This window comes from Pteropus vampyrus, unplaced genomic scaffold (assembly GCF_000151845.1).
Source record: "Pteropus vampyrus isolate Shadow unplaced genomic scaffold, Pvam_2.0 Scaffold14, whole genome shotgun sequence".
Classification (NCBI taxonomy): domain Eukaryota; kingdom Metazoa; phylum Chordata; class Mammalia; order Chiroptera; family Pteropodidae; genus Pteropus; species Pteropus vampyrus.
The window spans coordinates 12,232,528-12,255,500 of NW_011888795.1; the positions used below are offsets into that span (position 1 = coordinate 12,232,528).

At 32.3% G+C, this 22,973-nt stretch overlaps 1 protein-coding gene across 6 annotated transcripts in view; it reads right to left on the reverse strand.

The window, feature by feature from the left end:
* FXR1 (FMR1 autosomal homolog 1) overlaps window positions 1-22,973 on the reverse strand; it is a 56,362-nt gene that overhangs the window by 27,954 nt on the left and 5,435 nt on the right. For all 6 annotated transcript variants that reach the window (XM_023526285.1, XM_011382902.2, XM_011382910.2 and 3 more), the window contains exons 2-4: window positions 10,144-10,196; window positions 8,582-8,675; window positions 311-382 (exon numbers count right to left, since the gene is read on the reverse strand). In XM_023526285.1, the coding sequence (XP_023382053.1) occupies window positions 311-382; window positions 8,582-8,675; window positions 10,144-10,196 (219 nt within the window). The remainder of the gene's footprint in view (window positions 1-310; window positions 383-8,581; window positions 8,676-10,143; window positions 10,197-22,973) is intronic.

Consider the following 22,973-nt stretch of genomic DNA (forward strand, 5'->3'; position numbering starts at 1 on the left):
CTCCCCCTTGTGGCACAAATATCAAGCACAGCTTAGTTACATCAATCCGATTTGCCTAAACTAGATTATAAGTTCTTACAAGATGAACCTTGGTGGCCCTTACATGCTCAGGGTGTACCTCTGGAGATCAGATTTGGTGTTTCCAAATTCAGAACACATAGAAATTAATGGTTTGACGAATTTTTGAAATGTGTGATAACCTATTTCTGAAGTAGGCTTTTAGATAAACAGTTGGAGGAACATTTTCAGAAACCAAAAGTTGAGTATTTCTTGGGAAACTAGTCACAAACCAAGTGTTAATTTCACTTACTTCTCCTTTCATCATTCGAACTTTAGCCAACCACCATCCACAAGGTTCTTGGTCATTTGCTCTTGAATATACCTGAGAAGGAGAGGGGGGAAAAGCCTTCGTTCATTCATCCAAAAGATTTCAACATTGTAAATAATGCCTTATTATAAATGCCAAATCCTGTTAAACTCCAGAATCAAAACAAAAATGTTATTGAAATTGTTACTGAAATTGGTTTACTAAAGTAGGTTAATAAAACCTGCTTAAATTCTACTACTGAAAAATAAAACAACCTTTTTGGGGTAAAATGGCTCCTTGAAAATCAAATTCATGAGGGTTTAATAACATATTTTAAGAAGCATTTAAGAAATGCTTCTTAAAAGCAGTTTTACAAAGTGTAAAAAATAGCTCTTTCTGGTTCTGTTAAAATTGTTCAAGTATTGCGTTTTGATGATTCAAGTATGAGAATAAAAAACTAGTACTTTAATTAGAGATGTATTTTAAATGATATATTTGTAAGATGTTAAAATCAAGAACTCTGATTTCAATATCTTATAAATTATCAACTTCATTGTTCACCATAATTAGAAAAAAGCTATGAGAAAAAAAAGATATGCCTATATACCAACTAGGCTGATAAACCAAATTTTAAAATTCTTTCAAGGATTTGACATTAGGATTCCTTGCTGAAGAACCTAGATCAAATGTACTAAACATTTAGCGGATAAAAAATTACACATTAGTCCATCTAGCGGAGTACATAAGTATCTTACAAAACCCCCTATCCAAAAAATATATATATTCTATATGCTCTGTATCTGTAATTATCAAGTATTTTTTAACATAATAAAGTCTCCATTAAAGATTAGTTATTTTTTATGATCCAGCAGTTTTAATGTATTTTTTTTAATACATGGAAAACTGGAGGAAAGGCCTGAGAAGAGATGACTAAGAATTATCCCACAAAAATCTTGATTTTACAAACTAAAGTTGCCCCTACAGAGGTGGCCAGAGAAATCCACCAATACATGTTAACGGCCATCTGTGAGATAAAGGCAAACTACTATTGACAGGCAAGTAGTTTTGGAAAGCCTGAAGCTTCTATCAAAATGACCTGAGTGTCATTACTGTTTTTAAAAAAATCTAAAGAAAACAGAAGAATGATGGTATCACCTAGAAGAATACAACAGTGAAATAGTTACTATTATATCATCCTCTAGTTTCTGTAACTACTGCACAGCGTTTCAAGAATATATGAAAAGACTGGAAACAACATTCTTGCAGTCTGCCTTTGACTATTGTTGAACAGTTAAGAATTCATAACTTTTATTTTCCATTCATAATAGCAAAGAGAAATTATTAGTTTTTCAAAATTTATTACTTTCACAATTATTAGAGGAATCAGACTGATGAAGAGACAGACAATAGCATGCTAGATTCTATTGATCAATGTGAAATTATAAGCAGAATCTCAGACTATGAAGTCTTCAGATGACAACATCCTACATGAGAATCTCCAAACAATATACTTCCTAGGAGAAAAAGGAAATTTAGTATTCTCGTCCAGTTAATCATTCAACTGGGACTTTATTATATAAAATCCTATAACCAGAATCTGGACCATTCTGTTTTCTAAAAGGACACATAACAGTATTCTTTCATCTTTTATGTTTATACACCAAAATATACTTGATATGGTTCGTAAGTGACCAAATGCCAAAGTCAGCTACGTATACAAAAATTAGCAGAAAGAGATAAAGGCAAAAAACTCAATGGATTAGTCAATCCAACTAGTTAAGTAGGAAAATGATATAAAAAGATTATGCTTTCTTTGTTCAGTAAAATTAGAAGCTATCAAAGTTCCAAATATTCTTAAAGTATTGCATTCTGATGATTCAAATGTAAAATGAACCAAGAAATGATAACTAGAACTTACTAGAGATGTATTTTAAATGTGATATCAGTATAAGATGAATATGTTTGGGGTTTATGTGTAATAGCTAAAGAGCATAAGTAATATTTAGAGAACTTTTCTCATTTTAGGCATATGTATTATCAAAACCAGGAATATATGGAATAAAAAGTTGGATTTGCTATGTATAAATGCTAAAGATATCTAATAATGTTGACTATCACCATTCTTTTATTATTCCTACTTCTGTTAAATTATATGTAAAATGACTTTAAAGTATTTTAAAAACCAATAAATATGGCTTATTGAGCCCAATAATAAATATGGCTTATTGAGCCCAAATGATAAATGATGACTATTTTCCCTAGAATACTGTGGATTGAAAATAAAAAGACAACCCTAACAAGAAGTCCTTGCCAATTCCAAGCACTATCTCAGAAAGGTGGTTCAGCTGGACTGGAGTATCTCTCGGTGAACTAGAGTGGATGAGTAGTACCACAAGCTTAAATACTGGGGGGGGGGCGGGGGGGCAGGTTTTAAAACTACCTAAATCCCTTTTTTTCTAACTCTGTTTTCACCAAAGCATAACCACCTACAAGTCTGGCTTCCTATGTAAACTTATTACCTACAGAAAAAAAGGATAAACTATTTTGGACTGTCTTGAGACTTTATTCTCACTGAACACTGAAATGCTGGATCCCATTTTATACCTACATCCATATTCGTGTAAACTTCATTAATAACTTTACCCCTTGAAAGACAAAGCTAACTATGAATGTGGCTCCACTTGAGTGCTGTGGGTCAAATCACATCCTTTTTAAAATGGGCAATATCTCACACAATTTTAAAAAAAATCACTTTAATAACGCGGAATTAAAATTGTGCCCTAGTGAATTACGTTCAAAATGTTGATTACTGAATTTATTTATGACTATGTCTTTGGAGTATGAGCACCTCACAGAAATTCCCTTTTTCGGATTTCACTTAAACTTCTAAACTATTCCAAGGGAGCAATTCACACTCTAAAGAAATGGCCTTCATTGTTATAAGAATCTAAGTTTCTTCCAATCCAAGGAAGAGCTTAAAGAAGCAGGAGACTAAGGAGTGCCCATGGGATAACTAAAAACACAACAGTACTGAGATTGAAGAATACAGTTTCATGGAGTGAGTGGAGGATGGAATATGAAGAATCAATTTGAAAAGCCTATTTAAGGATTCTACGAAATGACTCCAAGTCAAACCTTATTACAAAATGGTCTTCAAATTCTAGTACACAACCAAATTGTGACTTAAATGGAATGCCAGTCCGGATCCTAATGTTACCAACCTATCATTCAAGTTAATAATGTTCAACTATGCCCTTCAAAGTCAGCTATGCCTTTCGAAGTCACAGCCAAATAGAGGTAATAAACACCACAGGTAGAGAATTTTTACGCATTTTACAAAATTTCTAAATGTTAACCACTAAACTGAATACTTAACCATAATTTACAACTACATTAGATGTATGTATTGAATATAGATCCCCTGTATCACATTTCATTACAATCTGTAAGGAAATAGAAAATGTACATTAGGAAAGCAAACGTAAATCTAGAACACACTAATCTACCTATACAACATTATTACTTCATTTGTATTTGTGGCTGCTACTCCAACAAATGGGTTTCATTAAGTCTTAAAATCTAGCCATTTTCCAAAAGAGAAAATAATAAATAATATGATCACCTCTTTTTTTAATGTATGAGCATTTCCAAGCACTAACAATGGACTTAGTATTATGAGAAAGACTAAGGCAGCTAAAATTTTCATTTTGGTGGCAAGAATCAAACTGAAACATTTTTAAAACTAATATGTAAACAACGCATGTAATGTTTCTTTTATATAAAATAATGGATTTAAAAAATTGTAAGAGTGTCCTATCTCAAACTATCCTTACCCTCTTTACCTAGCTTCTCTCTCAATGCACTAACCTTAATATTATAATTAAAGTATAAAAATGTATAACCATAACATCTGACAATCTGCCATAAAAGATGGAAGGCACGTCACAAGAACAAAACCTTGCCAATTCTTATTTCAACCAGAAAACTTCACGATTCAAAAAAAAGTTTTCTTCTTATCAAATATGTTAAACCCAAGAAGCAAGCCTTGAAAACCTTGTAAAATTTTATACTGGCTTGAGATGTCAGGCTTCCTATGTAACATATATATGTGTACATTAATTTGCTGAAGAAGGCCATATCTATTTAAAAAAAAAAAAAAAAAGACAAAGCACACCTCATGCGAAATCACTGGGGAGTGGGGGAAGTTTTCTACTGCCCTTCCAATATCTAAAAACATTATATCATATAACCAGCTCAAGAGAATCTAAAGAACTCTTCACTTTCTCATTTCCTCCAACTTTATAAGCTGAGTATTATTTTCTTAGTAATCTTTAGTTAGCAAAAATCAACCATTAAACAAATACTTATTTAAAAAATTTAATTATTTAAATGTTATAAAGACTTAAAATACATTCCCCTTTTTAAAAAGTCAAAACACCACCAATTTGGTTTAAAAATTAATCTTTGAATTTTGCACTTTTCAAAAACAACTTATTATATAGTGTCTTCTTAAGGCCATTACTAGACCGTGACATTAGTTTATGTTCTATAACTTTACATCTCAATAAGTTGACTGGAAAGGTGAACCTAAAGTAGCCAAACATTTTTAAGGTAATAAAATTTCAGAGTTAACTATATGAAATTGTTAATATTCAACCATTCCTGACTTAAACACTGGAAATTTCATATGGCTGAACTTTAAATAAATGCCTGAAGAGCTCAATGGAAAGCTCTCTCCTGGATCATTTTTGTTCTAAATTTATTACTAATGACCAAATCAAAGTCATCTTTCCGTTCTTCAAAGAGGAGGGGTTCCTAAAGCTGCAGAACAAAAGTTTTGAGTCTGGCATAAACCTGACAACACCCTACACATATAGCATGATATATTAAGGAATAACATTTAGGACAAAAACAAACTGGTATCAAGAAATGTTAAACTGAAATAATCTGTTTAAAGAGCCAGTTAAATTATACATTAGTGCTATACAAGTCAGTTATCATTATTGTTATTACACAGCATTTGTGATTAGGATTAAAAAAAAGTGGCTGATCACTTAAAAAATTAATATACTAATATACTATGTAATAAATTACCTAGAGAAAAATATCGGATTATAGTAAAAACCTAAATACTCTTTAAAAAAAAGGCAAACCTGTAGAAATACTGAAATGAGTATCTTAGAAACAACACCCAAAAACAAAACAAACAAAAAAACAACAAAAAATAACAGCGGATGTGAATAAGGAAAAGTGTAACTTAATTACAAAAGTCACTGAACATTATTTTAATTGCCTGGGAGAAAACAATACATATGTAACAGATAAAAACTTATCTATAAAATGCAAAAATGTCCTACATCAAAAAACGACATGGACAAAAACAGAAAAACAGACAATTCACAGAACAAAAGGCTAACAGCCAATCAACTAATTTAAAAGATGCTCTCTATTTCTAGTGATGATCATGGAAATAAAGATTCAAAAAACATCAGCTTCCTTCAATTAGGTTTATAAAACTTTATAGATTAATAACATTCAGCCAATCAATGAGGAAACAAACATCTTCATGTGTTAGCAAAATTATGAAGTAATAATTCAAACAGCATTTTTAGAGGACAAAATGGTACATTTTGGTACTATCAAAATTTCAAATATACATGCAGTTTGATTCAGCAATTGAATCATTTAAATCTATTATCAGAAGATGACATATTAATTCTGGCTATTGAGGGGTAATAAAAAATGTCAATAATTTCAATATCTTCTAATTATGATACATCTGTACTAAATATTATGAGGTGGTTAGAAAAAACAAGGTAATCTGTATGTTCTGACTTGAAAATGTCTATGATGTCCTAATTAACTAAAAACAAAAATCACAGATATATAATGTAGTCTCTATTTTGTAACAAAATACAAAGGAAGAAACGCTCAACTCTGGTAAATGGGATTTAGCCTGGGGTGGGCAACGAGCACACCTACACTGAGAGAAGGTTCACTTTTTACTTTATGTAATCCTGTATCATTTCATTTTTTTATACTGAGCTTTATTACTTTGAATTATAAGGGGGAGGGCCTTTTGAAAGTTATTTTGTTCAAAATATAAAGCCTAACAACCATAATGCCTAAACATTTCAGGTCATATGGACAGATTCCTAACTACTGGTGGCCCCCCAAAAAAACAAAACAAACAAAAAACAATAAATCCATAGGTAGCAAAATTAATTTTAAGCTTCTTTCTTCTGTAAATTTTCAAATTTTTCAAAAGCAAAAAAAAATGACTTTTTAATTTCAGATGGTTCTCATAATTGGAAGGAGCAAATTTTAAGACTAAACCATAAAACATAAAGTGAAATAAAACACTCTGTAATCATCAATTTCCAAATGGGCCACAAAGATGGTCCAGGAACTAGACAAGACTTTCCTTGACTAAGATTGGAGAGAGCATACTGTTAATAGAAAGAACTACTCTCAGAATTGACCACCAGACATTTCTAATTCTAGAACATTTCCAAAACTAAGTCATTCCTTGCTTGACCTGACTCATCACCAGAACTGGAAAAAAAACTTCTAAAATAGAAACAAATTTTGAAAAATGAAAACAAGCTTTTATCCATCCTTAAGAAATATGTTGATCAGAAAAGGATATAATACTGAGAAAACCACTTTCACTGAAGTTAAAATTCCAAGTGAACATAGTACAATGGTAACCAGCAGCATCACTGCTATAATTCACAGCATCCACCAAAAACTCCTAACTTTACACTTCTTAATTTTCAACACTTTGCCACTTTGTTTCCCCCATGTCTTCCTATACCATGTGAGACATTTCCCTGAGGACTCCAATACATACACATACACATACACATACACACACACACACACACACACACACACACACACATCACTGAGATTAAAGTTACAGGTCTCCTTACACAAAAGATTTTAATACTCACTTTTGGTCGACTATAAAAGAAAAAGGTGAGCAAAGTGAAAGCTTTAATTTTAGAGAGCAGGCTCACGGTGCCCTGACACAAGTTATAACACATGCTTTTAGATTCAGCAAAAACAAAAAGACTGCACAGTAAACTTATAGCCAAATAATTAAAATCTAAGTAGAATTTTAAAATGGAAATAGTTCAGGTGATCAGGGGTTAAGGCATTATAATTCTTTGGTTTCCTAATACAGTATCTGCAATTAATGGAAACTCAAAAGAAAATTTACCATAAAAAAATATGAAAAATAAAAGGTTTACTAAATGAGTTCATTTACCAAGTGCTCAGAACAGTGTCTGGCACATAGTACATACTGTTAGGTGTTTATGAACACCTTCAGATAGCATCTTCATCAGTAAAGATTCTCCTATGCCCCTTTCTTTCCCCTACTTGACTCTACATAAACTAGGTATAAATGAAATTTGAAAATCTCAATAGTGTGAAGCCAACTCCTTGTGAGAAATATATTTAGCATATGTAGACACCTTGGAAGAATTGTATCAATTTCTTGAAGATTGAAAATCAAATTTTCTATCTCCAATGAACTCATTACACCTGTGACAATCATTTTCAAGTTTCTTTTTACAGAGCAGCAGGCATATTAATCAACAATATTAACATATTGAAGTCAGACAGACATTCAAGATCTATCAAATGTGAAAAAGTAAGATATAAAGAAGCAGTATAATATGATCTTATTTTTATTTCTTAAAAGAAGGGAGGAAGAAGAGCCTGGGAATGATACCTAACCCAAGAATAGTGATTTTTATCCTTTTGTTTTTCTGTACTTTTAAAATTTTCCAGAATTTCTAGAATATTCAACAAGGCAGTATACTAATTACAATATTTCAAATTACATATGAAATATATTAATGATCACTATAATAAAGGTTAAGTATTTTACAAAGATACTGAGGAAAAAGCACAAGATAAATTTTAAATTAGCAAAAAAGAAAATAGCAACCAATGCCATATAATTGTCTGTGCCAGATTCCATGCAAAGCAATTCAAATGCATCATGATCCTTAACTCTCACACTATTTTATTATTTTCATTTTAGAGATTAACTTGGCCAAGGCCACGAAGCTAAAATAGTTAAGCACTGAGCCATGAATCCTAGTTCTGACTCCGAAACGTAAGCGTTGCTACATTACACAGCCATTACCAACAGAAAGAAAGAAAGGAATTAGATTTATTCTCCATCAGCTAGATTTTCCCACAAGAATATTTATTTAAAACAAAAAAAGACACACAAGAATATAAGCTTATAATACATACCTCTACTTCATCTCCTTCACTGATTTCTTTTTTTATATCAGGTGGTGGTGGTAATCTCACTTCATTAAATGGAACCTGACGTTCTGGCTGCCAACTGAAAGATTAGTAAAGAAAAGAACAATTTTAAAATATATTATTCTAATAGCCCCTAATATGGAAACTACATAGTCTATGCTAAGTGCTTTATGTTTTTCAAATTAGTCATTTAGCAGTCCCTAAAGAAAAACAATTTTTATATTTTTCCAAGTAATTAGTTTGTTGAGGGAGAACAGGTTTTGTATGATTCTTAATGAAATTTATAAATAATTAATATCATTAAAAATTACATTATTATCTGCCAAATTACTCATCCTAAGGGAACAGTACGTACATTATTCTGCAAATGAAATAGACTACACTCATAGTAATGACTTAGATTTGAAATAATATCCCATCTACACCACTGGCAAATTAGCAGCAGTAAGATCAACTTAATTCAAACACACAACTATGTGACCTGTCAAAAGAACATAATTTCAAAGATTATAAAACAATACAAGCTACATAATTTTTTTAGTGTACATGTTTACAAAAATACAGAAAAATAACTCAATTTTTGAATAGCTGAATTAAATGATTTGATTTTTTCACACAGAATTTAGCTTTTCTACAGTGAATGTATACATAATTAAAACCTAGAAAGGCTTAATCTTTGAAGCAAATATGTACCAACACTACACTACGAATTTCTTTATTGCTTAACGGACATTTTTTGTGTTGTATTTTATAAACTGAGTCGATGAGCAACTTAAAGTTTTAATAGGTCATTCATATGCCTAGGAAGTGTACCAGCACATAAAATGTTCCTACAGCTTCTACCTGCCAGTGGAGTGGCAAAACAACAGAAGACAAGATTTTTTGAGTGCTTTCTTTTCATCATTACTGTTTAAATGGCAGCTGCTAAGAGACAGAAATCACCACACTTGTTTCCACATGAAACAGCTGTTGGGCAAGTATCTTTTCAGATAGCTCCAGAAGCAGCTTAAAAGTCAAAGTTGAACAGTTCTTTTCTGACCTTCAGTTATACAGTGTTCCTTTATAACCCAAGCCCAGCATACTGTCATTCACGTTTTTTGAACATTACACCTAGCCCATACAATATTTATAAAATTGACATTATTCCTTATTAATATCAAGCAACTGAAAGTGGCTTAATATTCATACTGACTACCAGCAGTCATTCAAAAAGCCTACATCATTTCAACATTGTTTTTTCGTAAGAATTAAGCATATTGTAATCCCATTTGTGCAGCCTATTTTTGCAAAAACTAGTTACTGATTCATGGTCACATGTGTTTTATCAAAGAAAAGAGTTATGAAAAGGGTGATGAACAAATTGTGGGCAGAAAAACAGGTAACGAGTTATCAAAATTAGAATTAACTGAACTCACAGGATGATCAAACCACTTAAACCCGACCCAAAAGCAAAATCATTTTCCACTATCAACAGGAATACTCAAAGCAAAAAGTTTAGGACTATCCATCTTTAAAATTAACATCCCTATCAGTAAAAAGTAACTTACTTGTTCTCGAAAACAACTGTGAGGGAGTCTTCATGAACATCTTTGATAAATCCCTGCAAAAAACAAAAACATTAAAAGTGTATCAGCATTCAATTAAATGTTAACTCTAAAAGGCGATATTAAAGATTCAAAGGTAATATGGGACACTGATAAGAACACAGAGTTTGGAATTGAGCAAATCTGAGTTTGATTTCCAGTTCCATCATTTGTAAAACATAAGACCTTGGAAGTAACTTAATCTCTTTGAACTTCAGTTTCACAGAGTATCATAACCTCACTTTCACACACTTACCTCAGAATTATGAAAAAATAAATATATATGCCTGAAACATCACAGGTATTAGTCAATACTCAACTGAGTGAAGCAGTATTTAGTACTGTGACTAACAGTTCAGGATCTAGGGTCAGGCTTCCAGGATTCATATTCCAGGTTCTATCACTTACATATTGAGCATAGTTTTAAAACTCTAATTCAATACAGTATCATACCTCATAGAATTTTGAGAATTAAAATAATTAATGTTTACCACAGTACTTGGCATGGAGAAAGAACTCAAATTTATTTCAAATATTAGCTATAAATATTAAATTATAGCTCAGCTTTAATAAAAGGCATGACATTTTAAATACTAATCTTGCCATTAACTTATTTTTCCTACAATATCTCTCCCTCCTTCACTTTAAAAAAATGGGCTATAAGTATATTGCCTCAAAACCATTTTGGAACGACTACAGATTCTCAATTTTAATCAGTAGTCATTTTCTAGCCTTGAAATTAATTTTGAAATTAGTCTTTTTATACTGTCTTCATTTAATTAATACAACCTAAAGAAACCATGATATGACATAATCAAAAAAAGGGCAAAGGACCTGGGTGTAGAACAACTGTTGTTCAAATCCCTGCTCCACCACTATGTAACTTTGGGCAAGCAGTCCTTCCTTGACTACAACTGACATTAAATGATGTTTTATATTTATGTTAATCAGAACTGCAAATTTCTCAATCCTAGTCAAATGCTACATGCACACTTGTTAACACTAGGTAGCTAGTAAATACTTTCCTAAACATCTTTATCATACTGGACTCCATAATGTGCACTAAAAACTATCAAAAATAAACACAAACTCCTGCAGTACCTGATAAAACATAACAGAAAATGAACACATCTGTTCGCCTCATCTCCCTCCCAGAAGTCCATTAAGTAATACTAAAGGGATTTTAAGGCATAAATCCCTAATAAAAGACAACAAAAAGAAAAACTTGCAACAAAACTTGAGAAATTTACAAAGTAGATGGAAGAGGAGTAACAAAAAAGCAACTACTACTACTATTTAAATACTACGGCTTAGATATTATTCTAAGCAAATTAGCAAACCAAAGACTATGAAACAAATTCACAGCAGAAAAACCTTAAAGCAAGATCAGCACTAACACCACAGAAAAATCTTTGGAACTTGGAGAGGAAAGGATAACGGATGGAGCTAAAAATAAAATCATTTTATTTTATTTAGGACATTTCAATAAAAACATCCTCATGTGAGGCCTAAAATGCAGGATACAGCAGGTCCTCGAATAACAAATAATGTTGCCTCTCTATAATGTTGAGGAGGATAAAAAAAATCAATTCCTGTCCAGGGCCAATCCTGTGTGGCATTTGCATGTTCTCCCCATGTCTGTGTGAGTTTTCTCTGGGGACTCGGGTTTCCTCCCACATCCCAAAGATGTGCCCGTGAAGCAAACTGGCATGTCTCAACTGTCTGACTGGGTGTTGAGAGTGGGTGTATGTGATTGTGCCCTGCTATGGAAGAGTGTCCTGTCCAGAGTTGGTTCCCATGTTGCACCCTGCCTGAGCTGCAGGGATAGGTTCCGGTCCCTGCTCCCCTTCCCCCACACCCCTGAAGTAGAAGAAGAGGGTTGGAAAATACTTATTCTCACTCATTTCTATTAATCTTTCTTAAATGTCTGTAAGCTCATTTATTTCAATGTTTAATATGAGAAGTGTTTTGAGTCATTTAGAAATTTGGTGACATTTTTGTGATCAGAAATGTGCTTTCGGAACTTAACTCATTTATATATCAATTAGCCTATTGTAAAACTAGTTTTATTATATGTCATTTGCTTAAAGCTGCAGTTTCCCAGAACCCATTTGATGACATTAAGTGAGAAAGTACTGTACCTTCCTTTCAAAAGTGCTACAGTAGCTCCTTTCTTGCAACTGCAGCGACATTTTTTATTTCCCTTTCTCCTCCCATAGCTAAAATTTAAGAGCTGCCACTCTAGTTCAAGTTCTATCTCACCATGTCATAATCATGACTTCCTGGTCTGTTTCTCTATTTCTAGTTCATACACACATCCACTTTCAGCAATCACTTTTGGTCAGCACTTCCATAATTGTTACCAGTACATCTATCTCTATTATACCTTTGCCGTTTCTAAGGAACATTTCAGAAACTAAGAATTTTCAAGTCTATGAATATTAGAGTAAAACATCTTATCGTCAGAGGTCAATCATACTTTCAACTTTCAATAATGTTTTCTAGTCCTTCACAATTTTCAAAGTTTGGAATGTTTTGTTAATCCTTTTTATTTCTGTATAATTTATATAGCGGATTAGCTCAAATCAAAACTCTAAAGTCACTAGGAAATTCCAGTCATCGTTATAATAAAAACTTTCTTTTGTAAAAAAAATCAGTGCTTATTCTTCTCCCCACCCCATCCTCACTTTACTTTCACCACCACATCAATATCAGCTTTGTCTGGGTGCACATTTTCCACAACCTTTAAGAAAAATACAGCTCTGGCCATCTACTCTTATTGCTAATATCCTCCAGGCTTAAGATTAAACGGATTAAGGACTTAACAACCAGTTCTTAAAATACGTTTGGACTGTAGTGAAAAATCAGAAAATATTTTCCAATCTCCAAACTCTAGGTTCTAAGAATAAGGTACTTCTAGTGGCCAATCTCTATTAAATTGTGTCCATTTTATGCAGGACACTATCAATACTTTTCAAGATATTTTTGTACTCTCCAAATCACCAGAGTGGTGGGTCCCTTTATACTTAAGGCCCAAAATGGCAGGGTTGGGTCTTGTGCAAAATCTTTGAGTTGGGGACACCAAATAACAATGGGGAGCTTTATGACTTCAAGTCTCCATAACTCTGTCCTCCTAGTGTTAGTCCAACCTTTAGGGATTTTGTCTCTTTTACTCATCTGGCCTAGGAACGATATTTCTCAGAATAAAACTTTTCACATTTCTTTTTTCTTCTTCCCATACATATAGATATGAAAGATTCCAAGGCATCTTTATAAAATGGTCCCTTAATTTGTTCACTCATAGTCTGATATGTTTACATTTGATTCTCTTAACTATAACTTAAAATAACCACCAGTAGTAACAAGACAGTGTAACACACTTGAAATATTATCAAAATATCTTAGAATATGCTTCCTGACAAAATCACAGAACATAGTATAGTAAAAACCCAGGAATGCCATAAATTATGTCTAAATTGGGGGTAAGGGAGGGGATAAAGGAAACAGCAGGAATCCCTAAGCAGTGGAAGCACTATTTTAAGAACTGGTAATTAAGCTTAAAATAAAAACTTTTAAAAACAATTCAAAAATTCAGTAATTAATTAGTTGCCTGTATAAAAACAATAAGCAGCTGAAAATAAAAGACAAAAAGATTCTACTAACAGCAGCATTAAAAAAATAAAACCCTAGTAATGCCCTCAACAACAAAAAATGTGCAGAACCTATATGCACAAATCTTTAAAACTTGACTAATGAAATACAATATTTAGAAAAATGTAAAGCACATCACATTCTTAGATAAGAGTTCTTGATATTGTGAAATTTTCAGTATATCCCTAAATTGGTTCCCACATTTCTGCTGGGAGGAAAGGGGTTACTCTTAATAAAATTACACCAAAGTCTATCTAAAACAAGCACTGAAAAAGGAAAGTTTTGAATGGGAGTAGGGAATAACTAGAATACACTATCCCTTACCAAATAGTAAAAACTTATTTTAAAGCTACAGTAATCATTTAAAAAGACATTTTATAGGAAGAGATAGATTCCCAAAATAAGACTAAATCATTTAGGAAATTATAAATAGAGGGATAAATGGATTATTTTTAAACAGTACTGGGACATTTAGATAATTGAGGAAAATGAAAATGGATTTCTTCAAAAAAATTCATGAATGACTGAAACTTTAAAAAAATAAAGATTGTAAGTGGAAGCACAAGTAAAATATTTATAAGGCCTCTGTAATAAAAACAAAAAACAAAAAACAAAAAACCCAAAAGCCACAAAACAAAGTTTCATAAACTTATGCTACCTAAAAACTCAAATATGATAAGCAAAACAGAACCACATACAAAGAAAGGGTGAAACACAGTTAAATTCCCAATTTATAATATATAATAATTTATAATATTCTCAGGTGAGTTAGTAAGGTAGTTGAACAAGCTGATAAGGAAAAAAAAGAATCAGTATAAACTACATGAATGGGTAATTCACAAAAAAATAAGTGTAATTTTAATAATATATGTCTTCATTAAAACTTTAAACATTTACTACAATTTGTTTTGAACTGTGCTTTCCCCCTCCCATTTTACATCTTGTAGATCCTTATCAGAATATAAAGATAAACTTCATTTTTTAGTGTTTGGCAATTTTGAGATGAAAGATAAATGGCTTATGGAAAGAACAAAGTACACAAAGATAATATTTACAAAAATATATTTTTGAAGTTACAGAACACTACGGCTGAAAAACACATGTTTTCAACTTAATTATAGTAGTCATGGGGAGAAAAAATCCTACTGGTTAAACAAGAAACATAGTATGAATATATTCCTGGAATTCAAAGATATACAACCCCAAAGTTAACTCCCTAGGTTATTATAAGTATTGAATTTAAAGCCTCATCTTCTGTCTAGAGCTCTTTTCATTATATCATGAATCAGGTGATAAAATGCTTTTGCTAACGTGTAGTTTTAAACCCCGTAAGGTTAAATCTGGTAGCAATACTAATTTGGAATTTATAAATAGAGGGATAAATGGCACCTTTCCTAAAAAGCCTATTTAAAGCAAAATTCCAGAACAAAACATCAAAATCTAGTTCACAACTGGAAAGGCAACTATCTTGTCCAAAACATAAACTCAAGTTAAAATAAAAATTTTAATGTTTAAAGTACTGATCCATCTATTAGAGGTTTTGCTTAAGCTATGGCTTATAGTATCTATAAAGATACATGAATTCCTTAGAGAATATTCCCACTAAATTCATTAAAAACATACTGTCCTAGTCTAGAAAATTTCCTTTGACTGCAAAGTATCATTTGAAATTCACCTATTACTTTATATTTTTCAAAAATCCACCAATGACTTCCTACAACTGCAATTTCATTACAAGTCTAAGTTTACATTCCTTCCTTATAAAGGGGAAACAGAAACTTAAAAACCTTAGTACTCAGCAAAGTGCTAACAGAAACTAGACAGCCTGAAACCTCAACTAAAGTAAGGTTTGGAATGGAAAGACTAGATCCAAAACCATGAGATTTATATCCTAAAGGGATAACTCTTAAATTTTGAAATCCCTCTTAGAAGAGTTTGCTGGTTGCCAATAAACTGAGCAAGAAACAGTACTCTTTTCCTAAGTGGACGGTAGGTTTTAAAGACTCTATCTAATCTCAAGTGGAAAAAGCAAGGGTTCCATCAGGAATCAAACCTCTGGTTCACATTTATTCTCTTAAGCAAGCAAAAAATTCTCACACTCACATTATGCCTCCTTCAAACTTGATCAAGTATTCCCATATAATTTAAGATTCACTCCAGCCTTAATATTTCTATCAATTCTTAAAGTCTTTGTCAGGATCACTAGTATAAAATTTAGAGATTTTATTTTTCCATTTATTTGGCATTACAGTGAAATAACTAGTTTTTTTTCCTGTTTAAAGGAAAACTTTTTCCTTTTCACAAAAGTGATGCATTCTTGCTGTCAAAAGAAATAACTACATTTTTGATACTTTCTCCAATGTGTTAAAATATTACAGCTGATGGCTTAATTGCTGAAGCAAACCTGTGATGAAATACTGCAGTCTAAAAATAAACTGATTTGAATTCTTTCTATATAAAGGCATTCGACTCAAGTTTGTTCCATCCTATAGGGCCTATCCTCTGACTGGGTTAAGTTTCCATTTTCCTCAACTACATCAGGTAAAGTTTACTGCTGAGGATAAATGTGATTACAAAAAGAATCAATGAGAAAGATTAAGTTAACAGCATTTATGTAAAATTCACCTTAGGTTTTTGCTTTTCAAGAACTGCCATAATGGATCTGATTATCACTTGTTACCCTTTGATCAATTATCAGTTTATTTTCTGATTCATTCTCTGGCCCCAGCCTACCTTCCCAGCCCATCAATTCTAACTTAACATCTCTGAAATCAAGATGCTTCTTATAATTGATGGCATCTCAGACCAGCTAATAGCCATATGGCAGCCAGGATATAAACATCACTGTTTAAGCATATTCAAACCTGGTTTGCTTGCAATTTTCTGTGACATATGACTGTAACCCTTAGACATTTATTTTATTCAGCAAATCAATGAAGGACCATTTTAGGAAGGACTGCGGTTTCATACCAGAAGGTTGTTCTGTTGACACCTTCTGATAAAATAAAAAAACGCCACCATCGAAATTTGCAGAGCAGGAGAAAATTCTCGGAAGAAAATCCTGGAGATAAGAGGAGAGCACTTTAAAAAATAGGCTTAAAACAGCCAAGATAGTGTGAGAAGAAACACAATCACCTGAATTTGAAGATGTCTTAACCAATTTAAATTTTGTTGGTTTAAATTTAAATGCTTGTATTTTCCATTTTATGTGTGCAAGTGTTTAAAGATGATCTTTCAGTAAGTATGTAACAAGAATTCTAAAAGAAAACCACCACTCATAGATTAATTGGCAACATTTCTTAAGTGACTCTTAAAATGGATTATCATTTTCGATACAATGAAATTGTATGGATCTTCCACTAACATCCCAAATCTATGGAAAAATAACCTACTCCATGAAATCTAAACCCAACTTCCAAATACAGAGACATCTCCACCTATGGCTGACTTTCACACCTCAAATCAACATGACAACAGTCAGAATTATCTGTTGTCCTACTCTGCACTCTAACACGTGATCCAATTTACAGAATTAAAAAGAGAAAACTGAAAACAGAAAAGTGTGTCTTAAACAGGGTTCTAAAAGAATACAATCCAATCATTAAGACATTTTGTGTAATGAATTAACTTCTCTAGAATGCATCTAGAATGGTACTAGCTATGCACCATACTTGCGACATCATGAAAAAAATTGTATTTTATAATGCATGACATACTCTATTATGTTGAAGAAACTAACTTAAGGGACTCCCAGATGCAAGTGATCATCACAACCTAAGCAAATATACATACATACATACATACATACATATACACACACACACACACACACACACACACACACACATATATTCATTCTAAATCTGCAAACTGCAGAAGCAGAAGCTTCTTAAACTAAACTAAGGTATACCCAGGCACTCAAAGGTGTGCCAGAAGTACTGAAAGCTATTCTTCCCCTCCCAAAAATACCATGTTAAGTCTTCCTGGAGCATTTGTGTTTGGTAATTTAAATAATTTATAATAAAACATTTTATGTTGCTGAACAATGTATACAGCTAACAAATATAAAAAGAACATCTTATTAGAGAAAGGAAAAAAATTCTCATTTACTGAAAACACTATAGTATAGTGGCATTTCACTATTAAGATTGATCTCAGATCCACTACCATGTGGTTAGGTAAAACAAGAGAAGGCCCAGGGCAGTAAGGTAAGGAAAATAAAACTCCTAAAGGCTTCATTTGCCCAAAAGCAAGTCACGATGTTCCCCTTCAGGGATTCTATGGTCTTCCTACAGCACCCCAGAGACTTTCTCGAGCAATCCTCAGGAAGTTCTATCAACCCCGAATGGGACCCAGCTTTCTTGGATGCTGGACAGCCTCCTCCCATCTCAATCCTAGAACTGAGAAAGATTTGGCTAAAGAAAGCAAGTATCTAATCCCTGCAGATGCCAAAAGGAAAAAAATGACAAAATCTTTAAAACAGAGGTTTATTATTTAAAACATGGTGCTAGCACGACTGCCTATGAATATTAAAAAATAAATCTTGATGTAATGAATATAAATGAATAAAACACTACAAAAAATTCTAAGAAATTATATGTATCATCTGAACACAGGCTACCTTAACCAAAGTTGGAAATCCTGAAGCCTTAACAGGGAAAAAAATAGTTCAGTACATAAAAAAAATAAAACATCTCTATGGTGAGGGATACTGGAAAGTCAACAGATAATAGATGTGGAGGCGGCACTCACAATAAATGACTTTTGAGATCTCAAAAAGTGACAAAGGATATCCCAATAGGAAAATGGGCAAACGACAGGCAATTTAAGGGAAAGTAAATCCAAATGGCCAACAAACATTAAAATTCATAAGTGGGGACCTTTACAAATCAAAGTTCCAATGAGATAACCCTTTATATCGAACTGACAAGATTATAAAACCCGTTTCTGGCAAGGATATAAAGATATTCATCAATGAAAAAATAGGAAGTGTTAAGCCTTTTGAAAAGTATTCTGATAACATTAGAGTTAAAAAAAAGTTCTCTTCCACCAACAATCTATACCACTCTTTCAAACATATCCAACGAACTGAGAACAAAGTGTCTATTAACTAGGGAATGGCTGGATTTCACAGTAATTCTTACCCTGACATATTATGTAACCATTGAAAAACTAAGTACACTCCAAGTGAAAATAGCCAAGATGTAGATTATCTTATTTTTATAGAGCAGTATGAAAAAAAACCTACATATTTATCTGAATGTGTATCTATGTGCCATTCTGAGTATGCATACTTGGCTATAAATGAATTTACCTAAAAGAGAAGTGGGAAAAGAGATCAAGGGGTGAAGGGAAGCAAGTTTGCATAAATGTTTTTTAAAGACTTGAGATAGAGCTTAAACACTGTCCATACAGCACATATATACATCACCACTTCCCACATCTTTTAATTTTTCCATCTCTAAGAATCACAAATCAACAGAATGAACTTGTTTGATGTTTACAATGCTCTAAAAGATCTGAGTTGTAATTTGATTCCAATAACAAGCACATTCAAGACAGCTACTGCAATCAAAAAATGTCTTAACTTCAAATACTTTTTTGAAGTTCTACATAACTAAATTTACCAAAAATTATTTTAAGTCAATAAACACGTGTTCTATAAACAGTCTGCAAATTTGCTAATAACCTTACACATTAAAGAAATTATTGCATCATTACGGAATAAGTTCTATTAAGCAAAAAAGTTATTCAAGGCAAACTTCCAGCATTCATTAGCATTTAACTGTTCTGAATAAAAGAAAATGAGGATCTGAGAATTTCAATAAGAATGCATATATATCGACTAATGCTTACGTACTAGTAATGTTCCTGGCTTGTTAATTACACAAGTTTAGACTCTCCAACAGTTCTCCATGAAATGGGATGATTTAATGATTTCAAATGGCCATTTAAAACTACTGTGACTTTCCTGTCGCGGAGTTTCCTGTCTCTACTGTTCTCTTTCCACATGCATAAAGTTCTGTGACAATATTTCAACTTGACCAGAATATATAGCCCCTAAGAAAAAATTCAAGTTGTTTGCATCGAAATCAAAAAAGATGTAGTTTTGTATACATGCGGTTATACGAAGATTAACAATAAATCAAGAAGTGTCCAAAAGCCAAGAATGGCTGATTCATTTGTTCAGTATGTACTGAAGGCCTACTATGTACGAAGTACAGGCATCAGGTCACTGGAAAACTTAAAACTTGAAAATAACCCAAAAAACTACGAAAGTAAAAAGTTATAAAATGGGAAGAAAAGTTTTCATGATTCATTATCCTGAAGAAATCTTGACAGAGGAAGGCATGTTCCTTTGCGAACAGTATTTATAAACTCCATCAATTATTACTAGGAGACTTCTACTCATCCCAAGAAAACTAAGCAAAAAATGCTGAGGACAGAGTATAAAAGACAAGCTAAAACAACTAATATTTAACTGAGATTTAATGTTGGTTCAATTTTGCCATGACTTTTAGCCTCTTCAATGTAAGGACAAATAAAGGGATTGTTATACTTGTAAATACATATGTTTAGAATAAAGCATTGCTTTTGTTTGGCCTGTTTTTATGAAGAGTTGGTCCAAGAAAATTTAACCATCAAAACAGCGTTTCTTAACTATTTGCTAAACATATGCCTAAGAACCTTCTAAAGCCATTTGATACTCAAAAATACTACCGGGCATGGGAAATACAGTCAAAATACTGCAATAACTATGTATGGTGTCAGATGGGCGATTACTTAAGGGGGTGACCACTTTGTAAGGTAGTAATCACTATGTTGTACACCTGACACTAAAAATATTGTAAAACTGTAATTGAAAAATAAATGTGAAAGAAAAAAGTCCCGGCATGCTCAAAAAAAGGCTACATGGCAAGATTACCAAGAAGTGCCGCATCATAAGAAAATGTGAAGACAGTTTCATATATATGCATGCATAAAGTATTTCTAGTATTTCCCAAATACCTTACATAATCAATGCAAAGCTAACAACTGAGAATGATATAAATGAACAGTATGGGTAGTTTTACCCAGCATAAATTATATTTTGAGCCACATATCTAGTTTTAAAATTTCTGGCAGCCATGTTAAAATAAGTGGAAAAAAAAAAAGGTAGAATTTTAATAATAATTTTACTTAATCCAATATATCCAAGATACGATTTCAACATGTAATCTGTATTTTTAAATTATGTACATTCTTTTTTTTCATACTAAGTCTTTCAAACCCAGTATGCATTTTATAATGAAAGCACATCTCAACTCAGACTAGCTCATTTCAGCCTTATGGCTAGTGACTACCATACTGGAAAGAATAGATTTTATAAAGTGAAGACATAAATCATTTCTCCAAGAATCCTCCCAATTCAGTCCTCTTGACTTCCATGGTATTAATTACTAGTAATCAGTAATTAATAATTGATAAGCTATATATTCGTATTTCAAAAAAAAAAACCACACTATAATGGTTACAGATCAGAAAAATCAGACTAAATATTGAAACAGCCTTTTATTTTACAAACCTAGATTATTCAACCTCACTTTACTCAATTAATGGTAACACTATCTCCCCATCGTCGTGATTGAGGACTAAATGAAATAAATTCATGTAAAGTACCTGCACCGTCTGATAGTCTGGATGCTATAGATTGGCTGTTATTGTTGTTAGAGCTAGATGGGATCTTAATGAACTAACAGAACCTAGCAGATTCCACCAGCTGATAAATCATTAAAACTGTCTCATATTGTAAATGAAAACTCCAAGGTGTCTCAACTAGCTAATACAAGAATTAGGGATCAGTTATGGAAGGTACAGTTTTCTTCCCACTACCAAAAAATAAAAAACAAGTCTGCTACATCCTTAACATTGTGGTAGAGGACTCAATTCTAAAGTTATTATCCGGTCAAGTGTCTGCCCTGTCTTCCTAACTAAAACGTAAGCGCCCTACCCTAAAATTTCCTTTGAAGAACTTAATACTATGCTAACCTAGGCAATTGGAAATGTGAAGCCCTAGAGTTAAATCTCACTTCAGCTACAGTATATTCTTGTCCAAGTTAATCATCAGCAGTTTCCTAATATGAAAATTGGGGATAAAACCGCATACACTTCATGGAGTCCTTGAGAGAACAAAATCAAGAAATACATGTATAAGAGTCATGGAATATCTAGTAAACAATAAGCAGTCATAGAAAACTGTTCTCTCACAGAAAGCACGCAAATATACGATGATGTAGAAAATACGCAGGTGCATTAAAGTAAAAACATGGAAAAATGTGTTTTCTCTAAGTATACAAAAGCCAAGGCCTTGACAGCATATCTCCAGATAGATAAGATTTTTAATTTGTTTTCAGATTTTTCATAGTTGTGTACTGTTCTTGTAATACAAAGAAAAATTACAGGAAAAGTAATTTTTTTAATTGTTAAAGTGGCCTTTTCATTTAGTTAAATCTTAGTTTTTACATTTTTATAAAAATTTCATTTTAAAATATACAACTAAAAATTATCTTTAAATACCTGTATGTTTTTAACTGCCCCTAATATTATTAAGACAGCCACCATCTTTTCCTCAATTACTAATTTCCACAAAAAAAAATCAAATGAATCAATACCAACTGAAAACTAAGTACACCCTGAGAACACAACTCCATAAGTCATCATGGGTGATAATAAAGCGGCATTGATCTAATTACTCTCAAATTTCATTTTAATATTAAACTGAGCTAAAGTAATAAGGAAATTTTGGAAATATTCTATTTTAAATTTTGTTTGATAGTCAATTACAGCCAAAAAAAAAAAAATCACACAGATCTAAAGTTAATTCTATCTTCTATAGAAAAGGCCCAATACGTCATTTGACCAACTTACAGATTACATATTTCCTTGGAACACCACAGAAACTTCTCTACATGAGCCAGAAATTGAGTGACTTACTTTCAATGTGCATTTAAAATTATATTCTACCCATGGCTATGCAAATTGCGACATTATTACAAAGCTTAATATCATACACAGTTAAAAAGCATCTCAATGACACCAAATGAGCACAAGGTTTTTGGGGGAGAGTAAAAAAAATGTTCTAAGACTGTGGTAATGGTTACACA